This window comes from Trachymyrmex cornetzi, unplaced genomic scaffold (genome assembly GCF_001594075.2).
Source record: "Trachymyrmex cornetzi isolate Tcor2-1 unplaced genomic scaffold, Tcor1.1 scaffold18, whole genome shotgun sequence".
Classification (NCBI taxonomy): domain Eukaryota; kingdom Metazoa; phylum Arthropoda; class Insecta; order Hymenoptera; family Formicidae; genus Trachymyrmex; species Trachymyrmex cornetzi.
In genome coordinates, this window is record NW_017296418.1 from 473,902 (window position 1) to 493,845 (window position 19,944).

The 19,944-nt window shown below is 32.2% G+C and overlaps 2 protein-coding genes across 7 annotated transcripts; one reads left to right on the plus strand and one right to left on the minus strand.

The window, feature by feature from the left end:
- Nucleotides 1-628: 628 nt before the first annotated feature.
- On the plus strand, nt 629-13,256 carry LOC108759334 (protein phosphatase 1A). 4 transcript variants are annotated; one of them, XM_018504711.1, is made up of 6 exons: nt 630-997; nt 1,673-2,593; nt 2,927-3,044; nt 5,941-6,055; nt 6,729-6,783; nt 12,921-13,256. In XM_018504711.1, the coding sequence occupies exons 2-6, from the start codon at nt 1,781-1,783 to the stop codon at nt 12,936-12,938; spliced, it is 1,119 nt and encodes a 372-aa protein (XP_018360213.1). In that variant the 5' UTR covers nt 630-997; nt 1,673-1,780; the 3' UTR covers nt 12,939-13,256. The 4 variants fall into 4 exon arrangements, with proteins under 4 accessions (XP_018360212.1, XP_018360214.1, XP_018360213.1 ...); XM_018504710.1 differs by lacking the exon at nt 12,921-13,256 and having other exon boundaries at nt 629-765; nt 6,729-6,934; XM_018504709.1 differs by lacking the exon at nt 12,921-13,256 and having other exon boundaries at nt 6,729-6,934.
- Nucleotides 13,257-15,369: 2,113 nt separating this feature from the next.
- On the minus strand, nt 15,370-18,984 carry Atg14 (autophagy related protein 14). Of its 3 annotated transcripts, none has more exons than XM_018504676.1 (9): nt 18,450-18,984; nt 18,151-18,256; nt 17,583-17,664; nt 17,261-17,498; nt 16,988-17,178; nt 16,752-16,908; nt 16,418-16,594; nt 16,207-16,330; nt 15,370-16,104 (listed from the first exon to the last, which is right to left on the minus strand). In XM_018504676.1, the coding sequence occupies exons 1-9, from the start codon at nt 18,647-18,649 to the stop codon at nt 15,946-15,948; spliced, it is 1,434 nt and encodes a 477-aa protein (XP_018360178.1). In that variant the 5' UTR covers nt 18,650-18,984; the 3' UTR covers nt 15,370-15,945. The 3 variants fall into 3 exon arrangements, with proteins under 3 accessions (XP_018360178.1, XP_018360177.1, XP_018360176.1); XM_018504675.1 differs by having other exon boundaries at nt 16,192-16,330; XM_018504674.1 differs by having other exon boundaries at nt 15,370-16,330.
- Between the last annotated feature and the right edge of the window lie 960 nt (nt 18,985-19,944).

The window sequence follows — 19,944 nt, forward strand, 5'->3', positions numbered from 1 at the left end:
GCCTCAATCGGGCGGCGCGCTTCTAGTGCTTATAGATAGAATACAAGAGGCAGCCGCGCTCAAACGCGGATTAATGGGGCGCATCTGAGCGTAATAACGCGTAATCCAATGACCCGTTGACGTTCTCGCCGTAGCGGAATTCCCATCGGCTATTAAACCGATCAATAAACCGATCTTGATATACAAATATAAATACGCCGGGACACGGACGCTTCTCATTCGCGCCGGCGACCCGCCGAATTGATCACGCTGGGGCCGGGCCTGGGGCCTGGGGCTGCCTCGGGCTGTCCGAGGCCCAGGGTTCATGTCGGTCGCGTGACGCCGATAACCAATTAACGTCGCGAGTAATTATCGGTGACTGCGCGAGATCTATCGGCCGCGAAATCGTGCCTGTAACGCTGTTTTCGTGCGACACGTCGTCGAGTTAATTCTAGTGTCGCGCGCGCGCGCGCGAGAGAGAGAGAGAGAGAGATAAACAAAGAAAAGAGAGAGAGAGGGAACGAGAGCAAGTTAATTTTACCCCGCGCGCGATGATCCTATAAAACGAGATATCGGCTGAGCGCGAACGGAAATGGCGCGGCGCCGATTGGCGAACGATGACGACAATACGCAAGCCGCTATTAATAAACCGGCGCATGCGCGCCACGCCGGCCGCCGTGTGTATCCGCCATTCATGCGAGTCGATTTCGTTGTTTCTGTGTGTGCAGGCACGAGCCAGGCCTGAGGCCAGCCAGCCAGGCACAGCCAGCAAGAGCGAGACGAACGGTACGTGGTGCGACGGTGAATAAAGAATAATATTCGCGTGCTACCTCGAGGAGGACACGATGCGAGCGTATTAACTGTACGAATATACACAGCGACGTACCACGCAGTGGCAACGGTGACGGCGACGGCGGTGCGGCGGCGGCGGCGGCGGCGACAGCAACGGCAGTTTGTTGGAGCACGCTACCCGTTTAGTACCTGAAATGACGACTATCCTCGGTCACGGTCCGCCGACGTAAGTTCTACGTTTGTACGCTCGGCAAAGGCGCGAGCGGGAGCCGTGCGTGCTTGCGTGCGTGCATGCGTGTGAGCGAGCGAGCAAACTATTTTAGTCGCGAAAATTCGCCGCTGCCAAATAAGAGGTTCCTCGCGCGCGCGTCACCCTCGTCGTCGTCGTCGTCGTCGTCATCGTCATCGTCGGGAAACGCGAGCGCGCGAGGCAACCGCCGTCTGCCGTTATCCGCCGCGCGGGACGATATCTCGCGCAGAAAGTGGCAGAAAGGCACTGTGTGTGTGCCTACGTGAACTCCGTGGCGTGTATCGCTCCCTCGCGCGCGGCCACGCGTGGCGTAAGCGATGGATTTACTCGCGCCGGGTGATAACGCACGCCGCTTCCAAAATGCCGCACGATACGTCCAACTCCGTGGACAGTCCCGATCGTCCTACCCGGTGTCGTCTCACCTCGGCCTTTGTCATTTGAACTCTCGCACATACACGCAAGTATTTTCCTCGACCCGCGTTATCGACGCATTGCCGTCACAGTGTCAAACGATCGACGGTCGAATTCCGTCGGATTGTTGCAAAACGCGCTCGTAAACTCTTGTTTGTTCCGAGAATTCTGATGCATGATCGAAAACAATAGTGTAAATCGACAAATTCTGTTATAATATAGTACAGCTTTTGATTTTAGGTAAGAGTGAAAGAAGTGCCATTTTGAGGACCCGTAAGAATGATGCTAATCAAATAATAGAACGAGGAACAAATAATCAGCTGGTACAATAAATATTCAACGTGTAATATGGGGGCGTTTTTGGATACTCCGAAGACAGAGAAGTGCAATGAGCATGGCACCGGCAACGGCCTGCGGTACGGCGTTGCCAGTATGCAAGGATGGCGAATGGAGATGGAGGACGCTCATCGAGCAATTCCCTGCTTGGACGGTGGTCTCTCGGATTGGAGCTATTTTGCAGTGTTCGATGGCCATGCAGGTGCATTGGTATCGGCGCACAGTGCGGAACACTTATTAGAATGTATAATGCAAACGCAGGAGTTTAAGGCCGAGGATGTTATAAAAGGGATCCACTCTGGATTTCTCAGACTCGACGACGAGATGAGGGATTTGCCAGAGATGAGCGCCGGCACGGACAAGTCCGGTTCCACGGCGGTGTGTGCATTTATATCGCCCAAAAATATTTATATCGCCAATTGTGGCGACTCCCGGGCGGTACTCTGCAGATCTGGACTACCAGTCTTCTCGACGCGGGATCACAAGCCCGTTTTACCCGCTGAGAAGGAGAGAATTCAGAACGCGGGTGGTAGCGTAATGATCCAAAGAGTTAACGGATCTCTGGCGGTTTCCCGGGCATTGGGTGATTACGAGTACAAAAATCTGAAAGATCGAGGCCCTTGTGAGCAGTTAGTGTCGCCGGAACCGGAAATATTCATGCTAGACAGGGACGATGAACACGACGAGTTTCTAGTTTTAGCATGTGATGGCATTTGGGATGTAATGAACAACGAAGATTTATGTAATTTTATACATTCAAGGCTGCAGCTAACCGATGATTTAGAAGCAGTTACCAATCTGGTTGTAGACACTTGTCTTTATAAGGTATTGTATGATTTTATCTTACACATATGTATATTTTTATATTAAAAGTATAAATGTGATTATATCAAAAGAATATATTATTCATTTATCACATATTCATTTATTTCAAGATATAAAGCAAATGTGAAAATTACTTTTAAAGTTATTTTTAGTTTGTAAAATAATATATAAATTTTGATTACTGTTTATTATGCATCGTGCTGAGTTACATTCTTAATTTTTCTTTATGTCTACAATCGTATGGAATAATTGCAAACTTTTGATGTCGATCGATGTTTTTTTTTTTTTTTTTATACAAGAATGTATTCAGAACAATCTAAAATTTCGTTATAGGGTAGCAGAGATAATATGAGTATAGTCCTGGTAACGTTTCCGGCTGCACCAAAACCAAATCCTGAAGCACAGAGGCAGGAGGCCGAGTTGGAAATGGCTATTGCAAGGAAAATTAAAGGTTCTTTAACTTTTCCATACTTTAATTCATTATATTCTTTATGTTGTTGCATTAATTCAAGATCACGATGCCATATACACGAAAGTGACATAATAAATTAATGTTTGTTGATATAAAATAGATGTAATGATAAATTCTTCCTGGTGCATATTTAATGGAATTTTACACAATTGTGAAGAATTTGATTAGTGCCAAAGCATATAAAAAAATATTCTTCAACATAAAAATATTATGAAAGTTGATATATGAAACATCTATTTTTAGCAATATAAATACTTTTATTCTCAGATATTTATAATACTGTAAATACTGCAGCTCAATGAGGGAAAAATAGAGACCAATCATAATAATAGAATGAATGACTCCAAATAGTGTAATAGTTCGTAATAGTTTGCATATGATTATAAGTGATGTGTATTAGACAATTAAAAGTTCAGTAGTGTGAACCTATTATAATGTTAGAAAAATGTTATCATTGATAAACTGATTTATTATTGCGTTATTAGAGAGGTGATGTGTACTATTCTAAAAATTATAAAGAATAATAATAGATAAATTATAAAGAATTTGAAACAGCAATATCTTCGATGTCACATAGATGTAATCTAATCTAGTTTGAAAGATCAAGAGTTTTATTTTCAGAATAATCTTGTATTTACAATCTACATATCACATGTGCCACAAGATATAACTAGTCATTACACGCAAAGCAATCTTGCAAAAGTGATAAAAATGTTTTCCAGTGTTTTAATGTGCGTAAACAGCAATAATAACAATTTATAATTCTTTAAAATTAACTTTAATTGCGATTTGAAAATAAATGTAAATGTTAAAGCTTGCACAATCAATTGTACAAATTATGTGTAATAATAACTACACAATGTGTGAGTCCCACTTCTTAACGTTGCACTTTGTGATTAATAAAGTTGATGTCTTATATGATATATCTGTCACATATGAGAAAACGTTTACAAATCGTTGATGTCTTACGTCGTCCTGTGTGTGCAAAAGCGCATATTTGTTTCACTTTAATGAATTCCATCACATTGCATCTGTTATTTTTCAAAATTTTCTGAGCTTGATACAAACAGCTTACCAATTTTCATGTGAAATTCAAGATGTATGACGCGTATGGTACATAAAAACAGATGCAATAATTCACGTACTAAAATATATCATTATTTCCTCAGATCTCACGTTTTATTAAGACTATACCCGACTAATGTAACACATTTCAAAGATACTAATTTGTGCTATGTGTTAAAGATATGAGAGGACTGTTATTAAGAAAATTAAATTATATTGTAATATAAATACTATGGTTGTTTCTTAAATATTAATATTGTTATAATAAAAATGCGTAAAAATTGCAAAGCTTTTAAAATACGTACAATGCTTAATGTGTAGTAACACAAAAGTATAAAAAATACAACCCACTTATAAGGAAAAAAAAAAATATTTATAATGTTATTTCACCAAAAAAATATTTTTTAGTAATTGTAGTCTACTCCATACATGATTAATTAAAAATATTACATCAATGCTATACATTTATTAACGGGGCATGAAAGTTATTAAAATTTCACGGTGAGTTATTTTATTTGGTTGAAAATTCTTATTTTTTGTTTTTCTGTTAATGCTAGAATTAAAAAACGGTTAAATTAATTTTTATTAAATTATAATCGAAAGAAATTATATATGGATTATACTTCAATACATCTCGGAACCGTCCATCTAGAAAGGCTCATCATGAAACCTCACAAATATCTGCGCCCTATTTATGATCAAACTATCACGTGTATCAAATCAATGTTTCATATTACTTTCTTAAAAATGAGAGAAAAAAAAAATTAGTTTATAGTGTCATAAAATTAGTACACATTATTTCGTCATGTAATGACAGAAGTTATCAATAAATATTATGCAAAATTCTTGCTGAAAGATATGTTCCACCCTTGGAGTTGATAAATTAACCTAAAGTTCAATCTTTAAGTAGAAATTTTATATATATATATATATACACATATATATCGAAAGAAAGTCGTTCCTCTTGTTTATGTTTGTTCCTCTTTTAAAGTTCATCTAAACCGTGTCATAAGGTAGGTGCAAATTTTCTTACGAGAATCTAACATTGTCTGTTATCTACTTTTGATATCAACTTTAATAGCAATGCATTTCTTATGGAGGAACATTGCAGCAATTTCTTTCTTTTTTTTTTCTTTCATAATATCCAAAGGATACACAATTCCAAAGGTGGACAATTCGCATTATATATTTGAAAGCTTGACTAAAATGTATCTACTTAAGACAAGAGTATGTTTCCATAAGAAATGTAATGTACAATCTACTCTTCCAGTCCTAAGTAGATGCATGTACACAATTGTGTTGTATATGCGCGCGTGTGTATATTTCGATATCCGCTAATTATTCTATATTTGCTAATTATATTCTTGCAAGCATCTTGACAAAATGCATGTAAAAAATTCATCGTATTATTGTATTATAATTGGGATGTACAAACATAGTTTATATTTTTTCAATAGATTATCACGTTTTTATTCTTATTTATTATTAATAAAGAGGAATATATATGTATGGAAATGTACACTTATAATTACATATAAATGTATAAAATAACAGTGGTTTGAGAAAGCAGATAATTTCTATTGCTACGTCTATGGAAAATTTGAATTATAAATTTGATAATATTGAATCGTATATCAAGCACATTTTGTTAAGCGTATGTTTGGATAGTTGCATTTAGAATTGCACATAATCTAATAAAACCACATAATTAGCTATTATATTATTTATAAATTGATATCTAATATAAGTTTAATAATTTTTTAACGAAAAATATCTAAGTCACTTTAATATTTTTCTTCTATATTTGTAGAAATAGTCGCCCAAGAAGAGGACAAGAGTGAATTTGACTATCTAAAAATGTTGGAACTTCTTAGAGGAAGCGATCATTTTCCTTATCTGCCTCCTGGTGGTGGTCTTCATGCTAAGTAAGTTTAGCAACATTGAAACACGATTTTTAGAAATAATAGACCGTGTTCAACAGAGTGTTTAGTTTGTAACTCTTAGAAGTTTTCTTCGTGCTGATTAGATTATTTTTCGATCTAAAAGAATAGTCCTATCTTAGTGAAGAAAATTTTTGACAGTTGTAAAATAAATATTCTGCTTACGCGGCAAATTATATCATTAAACTAGATCAAAGTTCTTAGTAAAAAGTATTTAAAATTTTTTTAATGTTTTCGTTTTATTGCCAATCATTATTAAAAACTTAAAAGGGTTAGTTTCTATACAGTGAAGTATTACATAATTTTAATTTAGGAAAGAGATGACTCGTACTTACGTAACATGTACATACATAACTGTTTTAAAACGATATTTTGGAGTATATTTAATATTTAGTTATATCTTTTAATGGAAATTGAGAATAGACTTTTTACGATTTTCATAGTGAGATCACGGTAATGTTAGCGTTGCTACTACCAAATACAACCGAATCGACAGTCTTTTACCAATTTGGCTAGATTCCAGAATATAATTAGATTTCCGTCGTGAGAGCCCAATAATTTTATACTTGACCTTCTCTAAATGCACCTGAATTATTAGTACTCATTATCGAAAACTTCATAATGTGCAATGATTATATTGTATTTCTTTTCCTTTCAGGCAACCATTTATCGAGAAAATGTTTCGAGAAATGTGTCCCAGCAAAGCGCATTCTGTAAGTGTTGGATACATCCCTTTGACATAACTAACCCTCGATCGTTTTCTAAACTGCATCAAATGTACAATTATATAATAATAAGACATGTTCCATATTCATATAAAGATGCAGAATTTACCGTGGACACATTTATTTGAATAGTAATCCCTAATGTAAGAAAATCCTATCAATGTTAAAGAAAAATTACGATGTATTATAAATTGGTGAGTCTTAAGAGAACTAAGTTTCGTAAGTCTCATAAAGCATATAATTAGTAGACTTCTACAAGTGACCCACGATTGGCAACGTAAATTAGTGCGTAAATTAATTAAATATTATGTACTTTTGTAAGTGTTTCTATCCATCTATCTATACTATTTGTTTAAAAACTCAAGCTATACAAAAGTTTCCTTATTCATCGTAACTTTAATAATCGCAACAGCCATTGAAATATTATCCGGGGTTATGTATCTATTTAAGGAATATATATTTCTCTCGAAAGATTTATTTTAGAAAAATGGCTGAAACTTAAGTGCGCTGTATCGATAGTGAACATACTTAACTAAGTTCCACTATTTTGTGCAAATTATTAATTTGCAGATTAAGCCAGTTAATAATTTTAATGGAATAATAGTACAAGTGAAATATCAATTACAAAGGGACTAAGGATAATTATATAAATATTTACTTTTAATTTTAATACGCACTTCTATCCTTTTGAATATTTTACTTAGAATATGAGAAAGTCGAACAAACAAATACTTGATATACAGATATAAGAAAATATTTTTATGATTGATGGCATATTTCAGGAGAAAATGTAAAAATTGCGTTATGTACTTTACAAATAATCCCAATTGATTTTTGACTTTTTTACCATTTAATAATTTTTTATAATTATCACACATTGTGTGTGTGTTGGATTTTATAAATTTCTTTTTCATTTTGAGGAATAAAAATTGTTTATATTTCAGTTATGTTATAAGCAGAGGGTTAAACAGATGTTAAACTAAAAATTAGATGTACAAGCTGGAATAAAAATGAAAAACTAGATAATATGAAAACTAATCAAGGTGTAAGTTTTAATATAATATAAATATGTAAAAAAATGTAGAGAGCATGATATGTTATTATGTATTGCATTTATTTGGAGGTACTTTAAAAAAAAAAAGATATCCTTAAATATTTAATTACTGTGAAATTTGCACAATAGACTAATACTACTATACATTTTATACCGCTTGCGTAGCTCTTTTACACGCAAACAGGATTTAACGTTATCTTCATCAAAAATGTATTTTCTTCAGAACTGTACAAAAATTTCTGTATTCCAATACATTCGTGATACATCATGAAGCGAAATTTTCATGGAATTTAATAAGAATTTAGTAGAGTATTTCTGTCATGCCCTCTTGCCATGTTGATAAAAAATGCATAATATTGCGAAATATAATTATATATTTTTGTAGATCTAGGAAAAAAATTAGCGCTCAGAATATATATCTACTTCCCTGATCGGTATTTCCTACTTTTCATTTATAATCAGTTCCGATGTTTATGGAAATAACAGTCCAGTATTTCTACTTCGTAGAACACGGAAACTTTTATATGAGAAGAGTAGGAACAAAACTGATTATTTAGTTTTAAAATTATCAGTCCTGTATACACACACACACACACACACACACACACACACACACACAGAGTTGTCTGATAAACAGTGTACTGATATTTTCTTCAAGTGATTTAAAAAATGAGAACTTAACACACTTGGCGAGGAGGCCTTGAGTTTAGTTTCCTGTAATGTTACTTCATAAATTTTATATTTGGCTACCCACAATCATAATAGATTAAACTGTTGTATTTAATATATATTTGGAAATATATTATACAGTAAATATATTATTGAATTTGTATTTTAAATACATTGTATACAAATTCAATCAACAGTGATAGAGTAAAACATTTACCACTAACACATATATATGTATAAATATATAAATCAGCTTTATGAATAGTGGAATAACGCATATCAAACATTAATCCTTCGATTTTTATAATCATTTTCCACGCATATAAAATCACACATCTTTTGGAGAAAATGGAAATTATACATCAAGGCCATCCTCGTGCATACGATGAAGTATACATGTACCAAAGTATATTACCATTTCTGGTTATAAAAAGAAATGTCCTAAAACTAACAAAGTTAACACTCAATCTATTACCCGTTTTTTTAAAGTAATATATTAGAAATATAAAAATATATAAATCTTATACAGAGAACGGATTAACCCTCTATTTTTACTAACGATGTCTCATTAAATGGAAATGTGAAGATACTAATATATTTCGCTGGTACTTCAAATTTTTTCTTTCTTATTTGATCAATAGGACGCGAAAATTTATAAGATTTAGGGCCGGTTGTTCTATCTTTCGATAAATTTTACCTGTTGGGTAAGTAGCAAGATTATCCAATCACATGCGTGGATTACCAGATTTACTTCACAGGTAAAATTTACTAAAAGGTGGAATAGCCGGTCCTTAGCGATGGATTTTTCTAGACGAACAATATTGAGATGCGTGGAGCTGATGCAATTATACATAACCATCTTCGTTGAATATGAGCAAGACCTTTCTTCTATTGTAAAACAAAAAAAAATATAAATAACGCAATTTGGATCATTCAAGCGGAGTGGCTAGCCATATGAAAATCTCACAAATTTTCACGGCCTATTAATCATAATAATATAATTTCTTAATTTGGTTAACAAAAGCTACACAAAGTATTAGATTTTCACATGATTGTGAATTACAGAATAAACATATTACAGATATACGTGAAGCTTTATAATTTCTTGAAGTGATTGAAGTCTAGTTAGTAACATATAGCGTGTATCTAGACGGATTTATAAAAATAGTTTGATATAGCTGAATATCTCCTTTTGCTGAGCTTTCCGTGCCTCATCTAGTGACAATGATATAACGCCCATATTAATGGTATGTGTTTTTGACTCGTATTGCAAACCGTTTGTAGAGTTGTATAAATATGCTTTTAAATGAAAAATTAAATATTTGGTGGCATAATATATAATATTAATTTGAATTTACGAACATACTAATCATTTACATTGTTAATGCACTTATTACTTCATAAAAATTTGAAATTTTAACATGGATGGATTATCATCTTTTTGTACTAACTTTTTTGTACATATATAGTCTTATTCTGCGTATTGAATATAATCCATGTTATACACACACATTGAGTCAAATATTTTATGAAATTTGCAAGAGAAACAATTATATGAAAATACTTTTCAAATATTTCAGTATCTGTATTCTTTTAACATTTTAATATTGTGTGTAGATATACAGAATGGGACTATTAGAGAAAAAAATTGTGGAAAATATGTTTTCATAAAAACAGAAAAAATAGTATTTTATTAATGTCACTGTTATATAATACTTATACGTCAATTAAGTTCAATTGGCATAATCGTAGTGATGGGACAGCCATGATACTGCATTTATTTCTTTTTGTGATCTTGTAATTGTTTTAAATGTCATTCACAATTTTAATTAATTAATTATGTATTTATTAAGGACTGTAAAAAAAACTTATAACGTATAATTTTGTCGTTGGGAAATTGTTGTAACATCGTATACATCTTATTATTACAATCATTTTAAACTATAATTGTGTTTACATAATCGTTGAACTTTTGAAATTTTTGCAGGAATTAGCATCAAATATAAACAGATTTCTCATAATATACACTAATTATATTAATGCTTCACGAATGCTATATGATCCATATCACTTGAGAGATCCTTTCTCTTGTAATATCTGTATCATATTTTTTCTGATGAATTAAATCATTGTTGTATAATGCTTTTTTTATAGTAAGAAAAAAAAATTACCTTAAACATTTATTTAATTTCATTTGGGAATTCTTCCTTAATGAATTCGAAAAAATGTTGCGTACCACGACACTAATTTATCACAAATTATTTTTTATTCTTCTAAAGTCTTTAGCCTTTCTTTATTCTTCTTTTGAGCCAGAGCACAAGTCTGCCAAGGGACACACAGATCCCCACTGACCAAGCTTAATAACAGCTGTTAAAATTTTGATACAGCCTCTATTTAACCTTCTTTTTTCTAATTTAATTAATAAGAGAAAATCGTAAAAGATTGAAATCATGTGTACTGTTGTTTTTAAAATGGAAGCTTTAGTATTAACATACATTTTTATGCGGCGTTTAAAATATACAGACAGAGTTAAGAAGATGAAAAAGGAAGTTAAGATCTTACAATAAGCGCCTGTCGTATACTGCAAAATTTTGGCGTTTCAAATGCGGTATAACGCTACTATTTTAGATATATTATTATTGTCGTGTGTAGAGAGTCGTCGACATGATTGTACAATACTTGTCTATGTTTATTGTACATAATACGCATAATTAAAATGATTTGATGGGAACAAGTCTTTCGTTTTTCGCTATAAGTAATCGTATATGTGTTATTTCTAACATTTTACCTATTTCCAAGCTATTAACTAAATATAAAATACCTCGTTAGGTATTACATCGTTACCATAATGAACTTGGATTATTTTATTTTAATTGTTCAATCCTAAATAATATGGTTTCTTTTGTAAAAATAAAAAAAAAAGAGATCGGATAACATGGTGAACCGACAATCGTCTGTTGCACAAACGAACCAATATCTGATATACGCAAATATTGACGAAACTTATTTTTTTACAATGAAAAATTGTATTGTAACCGTAGTATCATTGTGATTAATTACAAAAAGTCCATATAGAGTACCAGTAAACATGATAAAATTATCAATTATTACTTCCACAATAAGAAGGTAAAGATAATTAGAGCGTAAAGAACGAAGTGATCAGAATTTCTAATATAAAGTTCAATAAAAAGTTCAGTATATTTTTTTGTATTAATATTATATACGTTTTTTCTTAATTGATGAATACGTTTTCCCTAGAAATATGCTATTGATATTGTCAATAATGAGTCGATAAATAAATATCCGATGTCTAATACTTTGTAACATATTTTCAGAAATCTATCTTTAATATTCTGATATTTATCTTTAGACAATACCACTTTATAATTATGTAGTGTTTTTTTCTGCATGATTGAAATGTACACGTGTATTATCTCCGTATTATTAGCTTATAAAAAAGCGATATTTTATTTATTGGAAGAGAACTGCAAAACAGTATATTAAGAGAATAAAGCTGGAGTTACATTTTCTATTTAAGAATATTTAATATTTGAACATTATTTTTTTAAATATAAGAAAAGAGTCACATTGAATCATTTTTTCTATAGATAGATATCTGATTAAATATTATTTTCTTATGTCATGTCTTTCAACAATCTGTTTAACATGCAGTGTTTCATTTTTTTTTCTGATATTTTCATGATACTTGATTTACGTGATTGTAATTAGAAATCAATTTTTATATTATATATTTATAATATAATAAATAGCATCGTGATATTATTAATATTTCAAGATGATAAATTAATAATGTTGTAATAATGTTTTAATCAATCATCATTGATGATATTCCAATGCATGTAAGTATGTAATTTATATTATTTATTTGCAATATTAAGGATATTATATAGTGGTATTGTTAATATATTTATGTATCAGTAATATGACAAATTATAGAATTATTGATTAAAACTAAATATATTTGTAAAAATATAAATAAAATGCTAAACTAGAAACAGTCAAAATTAGATTAATAATTTTGAAGTCAAATTTCAAATAGAAAAATAAAAATTTAAGAAGCTTAAATATAAGTATTGGTCATATAATATCGGTCATGTAATATCGTTATTGTTATATTTTCTTATTATGCCTTATAAACAAGAAAATATGTACAATTTTTAATATTTAATACAAAACTACACAATTACGTTTGTCTATAAAAAATCGTATAAAAATTTTCATATCTATATAATAATTTGTCAAATTAGTTTGAAAATATTTCATAAAAAATATGTATATCTACAAGAAACAAGATAATGTATACATATACGCATGACTGTTAAATCTCCAGGAAAAGATGTATGTGCAAAAATTAAAGTACTATATAATGATATGCTTACAGAATTCACAGAGCAGTTAATGTATGCAATTACGTATACGATTTCATACATGCGAAATTGCAATAGACTGGCCAATCCAAAAGTGATGAAAATGAGATATCTATCATCAAGAGTCATTATGGAGTACTACATGAGCAGAGACTGTGCAGAATGGTAATTGATTATTAATGTCAGTTTCTTTTTTTAATTGTTATATTTACGCGTGATAAAGAAACAAAGCATTTTTTTTCAATTAAGAATAAAGTGGAGAAAAATTGGGAAAATTCTTTTAATATATATCTCAAACATACATTTTTTTACTCCTTTTATACATTGAATTATACACGAAACATCTTCATACGATATGTATTTTTAAATAAAATTTTATCAACCTCTTAACAGAGATAATCATAACTTTGAAGTAAAATTATGCTACATAAATAACTGATATAATTATGTAAAAATGTTAAATTACCGTAAGGCTACTATTGATTAGTAAATTAGAAACCTAATATATTGCTAACTTTAAAAAAGCTATTCTAGAATTAATATACATATACATACATATATATTTCTTTGGATCGATATATGTAAAATTATATTTAGTTTATTTTAATGGGAAATTGAACGTAGCATAATTCACACAATGTATATTATGTAATTGTAGAAATTGATGTATTCTTCACTTAATATCGCTGTATGATTGTATGCATAATAGGATCTTCAAAGCACAGTTAATTTTTTTTATATTTAGTTGTGTTGCACTTCTTATGCAATTAAAACAATTTTATTCGATCGTAAATAAAATAAACTTTGTTTTTTATATAAAAAATAGAAATCGAAGCTCTCATATATATCCCTTTTCCTATTATATAAGACTTACTTATCTGGCAACTTCTATTTCTTAAAGTTGCCTAGCTCGTTTAAATATCTTGTTCAATAATATATATATGTGTGTATTTACGTGTACGAATACAATGTGCTACAAAAATTATTTTTATATGTTTATTCCAAAATATTGAAGATGATACAAAAGATCTAAAATGGTATGGGCATACCGTTAATATTTAAAAAGTATGCGATTTTTCTTATTGATATTACTTAAATATACAGTAATAACAATAAAAAAACAGATCCTAGTTTATTCGAGGTATCACAATGTATCTTTGTTCAGATAAAACATAGCCATTTTTTATAGTAAGATAAAAACTGTATATTCGCCCATCCACGCATACCCACATATGTATGAAGTACTTACGCTATATTTCATGTATTTTATTGTTGTACATTTCCAAAAATGTGATTTAAATTGTTGCGCTTTGTGATTCAAATCTGCCATTATAATTCAACTTAAATATCTAATTTAAAATGTACTGGTAACGCCTGATTTAATGCTTAACATACAGCAATCACATTAAAGTAATTATATACACATATATATATATATATATATATATAATATACGTTGATAAATAAGATGTACAATTGTGCTAAATTATTAATATATAGATGAATTTATGTTTGTTAACATTTCAATATTGTAGTTTGTCTATTTGTGAAATTTTTTTCTTTCCCTAGCTGTCATATGTTCATAAAACGTTGTAATATTATTCAGAAAATTGGATATATACATAAGAAAATGATTTAATGATGAATTAGTCTATTTGTCTACCCACAACATCTTTTTCGTGTTTTTTATTCTTACACTGTCTAAATAAGTGACTCGATTTATAAGAATTGTCTGATGATAAATATTTCACAGAAAGCATTTTCATCAAATTGTGAAATATATTGTGTCAACGTTTACGTTGACTTCACAATTGTCAGCAAATTATTAACTACCTTTATCCTGATCTTCAGATGACCAAGAATAAGTTATTATTTCTTAATCTAAAAAATATGATGTTCAGTACACTGTACAAAAATAAAATACGATTATTATAGATTGACTGGACTAAATATTTAACTGGAAAAAACCAAATTATTAATCATTTTGTAGAATTGTGTGCTAGTTCTTATGGATGATCATATATTCTACAATGACCACAATACTATGTATTATCAATGCTTTCAGTTATACACACTTAATATAATCAAATCAGCTAACGTAATGCACTTTATAATAATTTTCTCTTATACTATTAAGTATAAAATGCTTAATAAATTCTATTTTTATGTTATGTAGTAAAAATATGTATAATGTTACACAATAGTCTTTCATATATAATAAATAATATGTATATTATACATATATTCTTCAAGTTTACCAAAATATTATACGACTCATTTAGCATATGAAATAAATATATTAACTTATTCAGTATTAATATCTAGCAACAAATGCATCACTGCAATCAAAGTTTTTGTTGCCAAACAAAAAATAGCTAAAGTTTAATTACAATTCCATGGTATGTTCGAAAACTTTTATACAATTTGATCAGATTTTAATGCTGATTTTGCATCAAGTGTGAATTCCACAATATAAAATATATTATTAACATTTAAGAGGGAAGCATATCTCATTTGTATAGATATATAATCGCAGCAAAGGCGATGAGCATAAAAAAGGCAGTCATTGCACATTTATATGTTCTACCATAACAAATTCCATGTCAGTATACTGTGCTAATTAACATACATCTTGTTTTATAGACCATTAGTATACATCTTAATATATCACAATCTAATCTATTTTCATAGTGCAATTGAAATATAAAATGTCTGTAAATTTATTAAACAGCCAGTTTTTATTAATCCTTCTCTAGTTACTTTAAATTCGAGCTAAGTTAGATATCAGATCTAACGGAATCTGTCACAGCGTATTTGAACTACTTTGAGTGTCACGCGTAAGTTAAGAAAGTCACATATTTACATGTTGATTTCAAAATCACATCCGTACTCTCCTCCGCGATATATAAATATTATTATATAAATATTATTTTTACTTCAAAGCACCTCTCCAGAGTTTCTGCCCTTTGATTTGAAGAATTCGCAATATATTGTAAATGTGCCTATATCGAAAGAAACTTACTAATTAAAAGAAAAAAGTTATTTATTAGTCCAACCTCGCCAAATCGAAGCAATACTGGCTGCTGCACTTGTTACCAAACCACCAGCGACACTCTGATGTACTTGCATACTAGAAGATTGTTGACTAATCATCGCAGAAGATGGTACTGCCATTTCAGGACAAGCGATACTTGGTACCTGCATACATATAACACCATGAATGACACCATCCATCAATCGTGTTCCTACTGCTTGAAATTCGTCATAGAAGCGTACATAACTTACAGAAGTATGACTTACAGCTTCCCATCCCCAACACAAATCTTCTTCGTCCGAAGCTGAATCATCACTATTTTCCAAATCGGGAACTAACTGATTGTGAAGTTGTGCTATTACAGACGGATCAACTTCCATTGGTCCAATTCTATGATATGCAATACATGGATATGTAATTATAAATTTACGAATTCGTTTCTAATCTGTTAAGATTAATAAAATTATTACGAATTACCTTCCGAGATCACTAATTTCAGTATTGAGCAAATGCATCAGGTTTTGCAATGTATGCATAGGATTTAAAACTTCTATTTTGGTATTTTGCGTAAGACACAAATGTAATACGTTACTATTTAGTCTTGCCACTTTCCTAGCAAATTTTTGGTCCGACAATTCATTCCCGCAAAATTCTCTGAAAAAACATGCCCAAGATGAAGAAAATATCTCACGTAATTTGTTGTTAATATGTGCTCGTATATTACATTATCTACATTTAACAAAAATAGACATGGATAAAAAATATCAAGTAGTATATATATATATATATATATATAATTTTTAATACATACCCACAAGTAAGTTTATACGGTAATTTTATATTAACATAATAGGCAAGAACATTAACCAATTGTGTAGCGTATGTCAAAGCAGCACTAATATTATACGCTGGATTGTGCATCGCGTTTTCTTTATTCGCACCTGGCACTCCATCTTTATTTGCCGCAACTAAACATAACACGTTTACATTTATGTATATATACTTAGATGTAATGTCATTAACTAATATGGGAATAAAAACAATTACCCCAAAGAGAATAAGCGCTGTAGTCTCCTGTCGCTGGTAACGTTGGTTCAATAATAGAATGATGGATTTCCAGAGAACTTTCTTTCTCGTTAATCCATCTACCCCGTACATATGACGTACCTGATGCATCCGCTAATGCGCTAGTAAGAATATCCGAGGTAGCACTGTCGCTGTCCTCACTGCTGCACAAACTATAAATAATATCCGTAATATTAACAATCTTGGAGAACTTTTAACAATTCTATATCACTTTTATGTTTACATTTCTAATACCTTCTGTTTGGTTGGACCTTAGATAAAGGAAAAATGTACTGAATTAACTGCTTGGCAGCAGTTCTAATAACTTTCTTTAGTTGCTCCCTTTTTCTATCCACAGCTTCCTTCTGTTTCTCCTGCTTAACTTTCAAACCATTAACATATCGATGTAATTTCTCTATTCTATCCTCGTGCCGTGGCACTCGAAGAGTCAACTGAGAGTTGACATCTTTCAAAACATTCAGACGTTGATTACCTACATAATAATAAAAAAATTAAATAATTAGTAGAAGAGACAATTCAAACAAGTACTATATCAGTTGCAAATTTTAAGTCTTACCTCTATTGATACTTTGTCTTGTTTCGTTTACTAGAGACTGTAATAGTCTCACTCTTTCTTTACATGTATTTATATCACAAATCTGAAATCACAATTTCAAAATATGAGATATTACATCACTAAATAAATATATTGTATAAGAAAATATTTTACTTGATGATTGCACAATTATATGTATTTGCTCAAATTACGTGTTAATTTTCTGTATAATAGTCTTCGTTTAATTATATTAAAAAGACCAACTCTGTCTGCAGGAAACTTCTTCGTGCTCACGTATTAAAATAAATATGTATCTATAAACAATAGTCTCTTTACATATTAGATCTGTTCTTTTCAGCTGGACATGTATCGTTCATCTTTTCTCCTTTTCTTTTTAATATGGAGAAAAAAAGAAGATGAATGGGATAAAAAAATTCAGCTGAAAAGAAAATAGACCAATGGATAGAAATTTTAGAACAGAAGAGAATTAAAGAGAGTTTTAGTCCAGAACAGTTTTAGAACAGAAATATCTGGGAAGACTAAATTTTAGTTTAGAACAGAAGAGAATTATTTATTTTTATTATGGTACCAGTTTATCTCTCTGCTTGTGCCTCTCCAGAGCCTTCATGCACTTCTCCTCTAGCTGGGCTCTAGCAGCCTTCAGCCGTACCAGCCGCATTTGTTTATCCGCGAACCTGTATCATCAGTAATTATAACTTACAGCTAGAACATGTTCCGAATGCGACATCACTCTCAAAGATAGCTATAACGTATTCTCAGAAATAACACGTTCCATGATGGGCTTGGTCAGATCTAAAGACGTAAAAAAAAAAAAGAAAAAACAAGCCATTGCGTTCGTAGCAAGAAAAAAAGAAAAATAAGACGCACCGTTCGGAGTAGACGGTGTTCGAATGTATAAAATCTCCGTTCTGGACGCACTGACGGCAGTAAAAAATCCGACGACTGTTATGACACAATGGACACTTGAGCAGATTCATGCTCAGACGACTCGACGCGTCCTCCAATTCGGACGAGAGCTGGAAATCCGCGGGCGCGGTGCAGGAGCCGTCGGAGCTACTCGTCGCCATAACCAACAGCAGCGACAGCGACAGCGACGACGACGACAGTAGTAGCAGCAGCAGCAGCAGTAGCAGCAACCAGCAGTAGCAGCAACAGTAGCGGGAAAACGACGGACCTTCCTCCTCGTCCTCTGACTGACTTGTGTTGTTGTGTTGTGCCTCATCAGCTGATCCGCGATTATTTACTCGTGCCGCCGCGCCGCGCCGTGCCGCGCATCTTTTCCTCCACTCTCCAAGACTGTCCAAGAGTCAAGACTCCGTAACGGAGTCTCCGTTTTGCTCCGTTCTCGCACGTCGTTGTCGCTTTGTCTCTTTCACGTTGACGTCAGTGACGTCACGCGATGATTTCCAGCCAATACCGTTCGACATGCAGAGAATGTTGCTCTTTCCCTTTCTTTTTCATTTACGAAAATCTAAGAGACAAGAATTCTTAAAGTTAAAATAATGTAGTTTGATGTCATATTGATCGATTATTAATTTTGAACGAATTTATGTAATTTTTCTGTCATGATTTAGTTAATATGATATTATTTTGACTTTCTTACCCTCCTTGGAGATGTTCTTTTTTTTTTAAATCTGGTACCGCGCGTTTTGTCACACCAGACCAAAACAGAGAATGGACTGCGCGATCCGTGTGTCAAAATGTCGATAGGGATGAGAGCGAGGGATCGTGACAGACGGTCATTTCTATCTCTTTCCATTCAATGGTGTAATGGGAGAGAGAATGAGAGGGAGATTGGCCGTCTCCCACGGTCTCTCTCTCTCTCATTATTGTCGACCACATTTGATACATTGCTTAGATACGGTCGCGCAGTCCATTCTCTATTCTGTCTTTGCACCAGACAGAAACCTGAGAGAGATCATGTCGGCCTTTTTCCTGTTACCGTCGAAATCGTCCGTTAAGGGGATGCTAAACCGATTACCCAACTAGATCAAAGTCGATAGTACAGACTTTTTTAATTCCAAATCCGATAATACTGGGGACATCTTTGATTTAGTTTTTACATTATATTATATAATATATAATATATATCATTCTGTCTTAAGCCAGCGGCACACGATGCTTTTTTTCCTGCTGGATTGCTTGCGTGCTACTGTGCTGGCAATCTTCTTCTTCTTCTTATTAATTTAATTGGCCCAGGCCCTCGACAACGGGGTGAACATGGCCATGCTTACTAATCACAGTTAAAGCCGGAATCGCTTTTCAAAAAATTAATGAAATGATGCAATACCCGAAGCAGGGCAGACGAGCGTCCGTCCTACTCGAGCAAGCAAACGAGACTTGCTGGCAATCTGACTGGCTG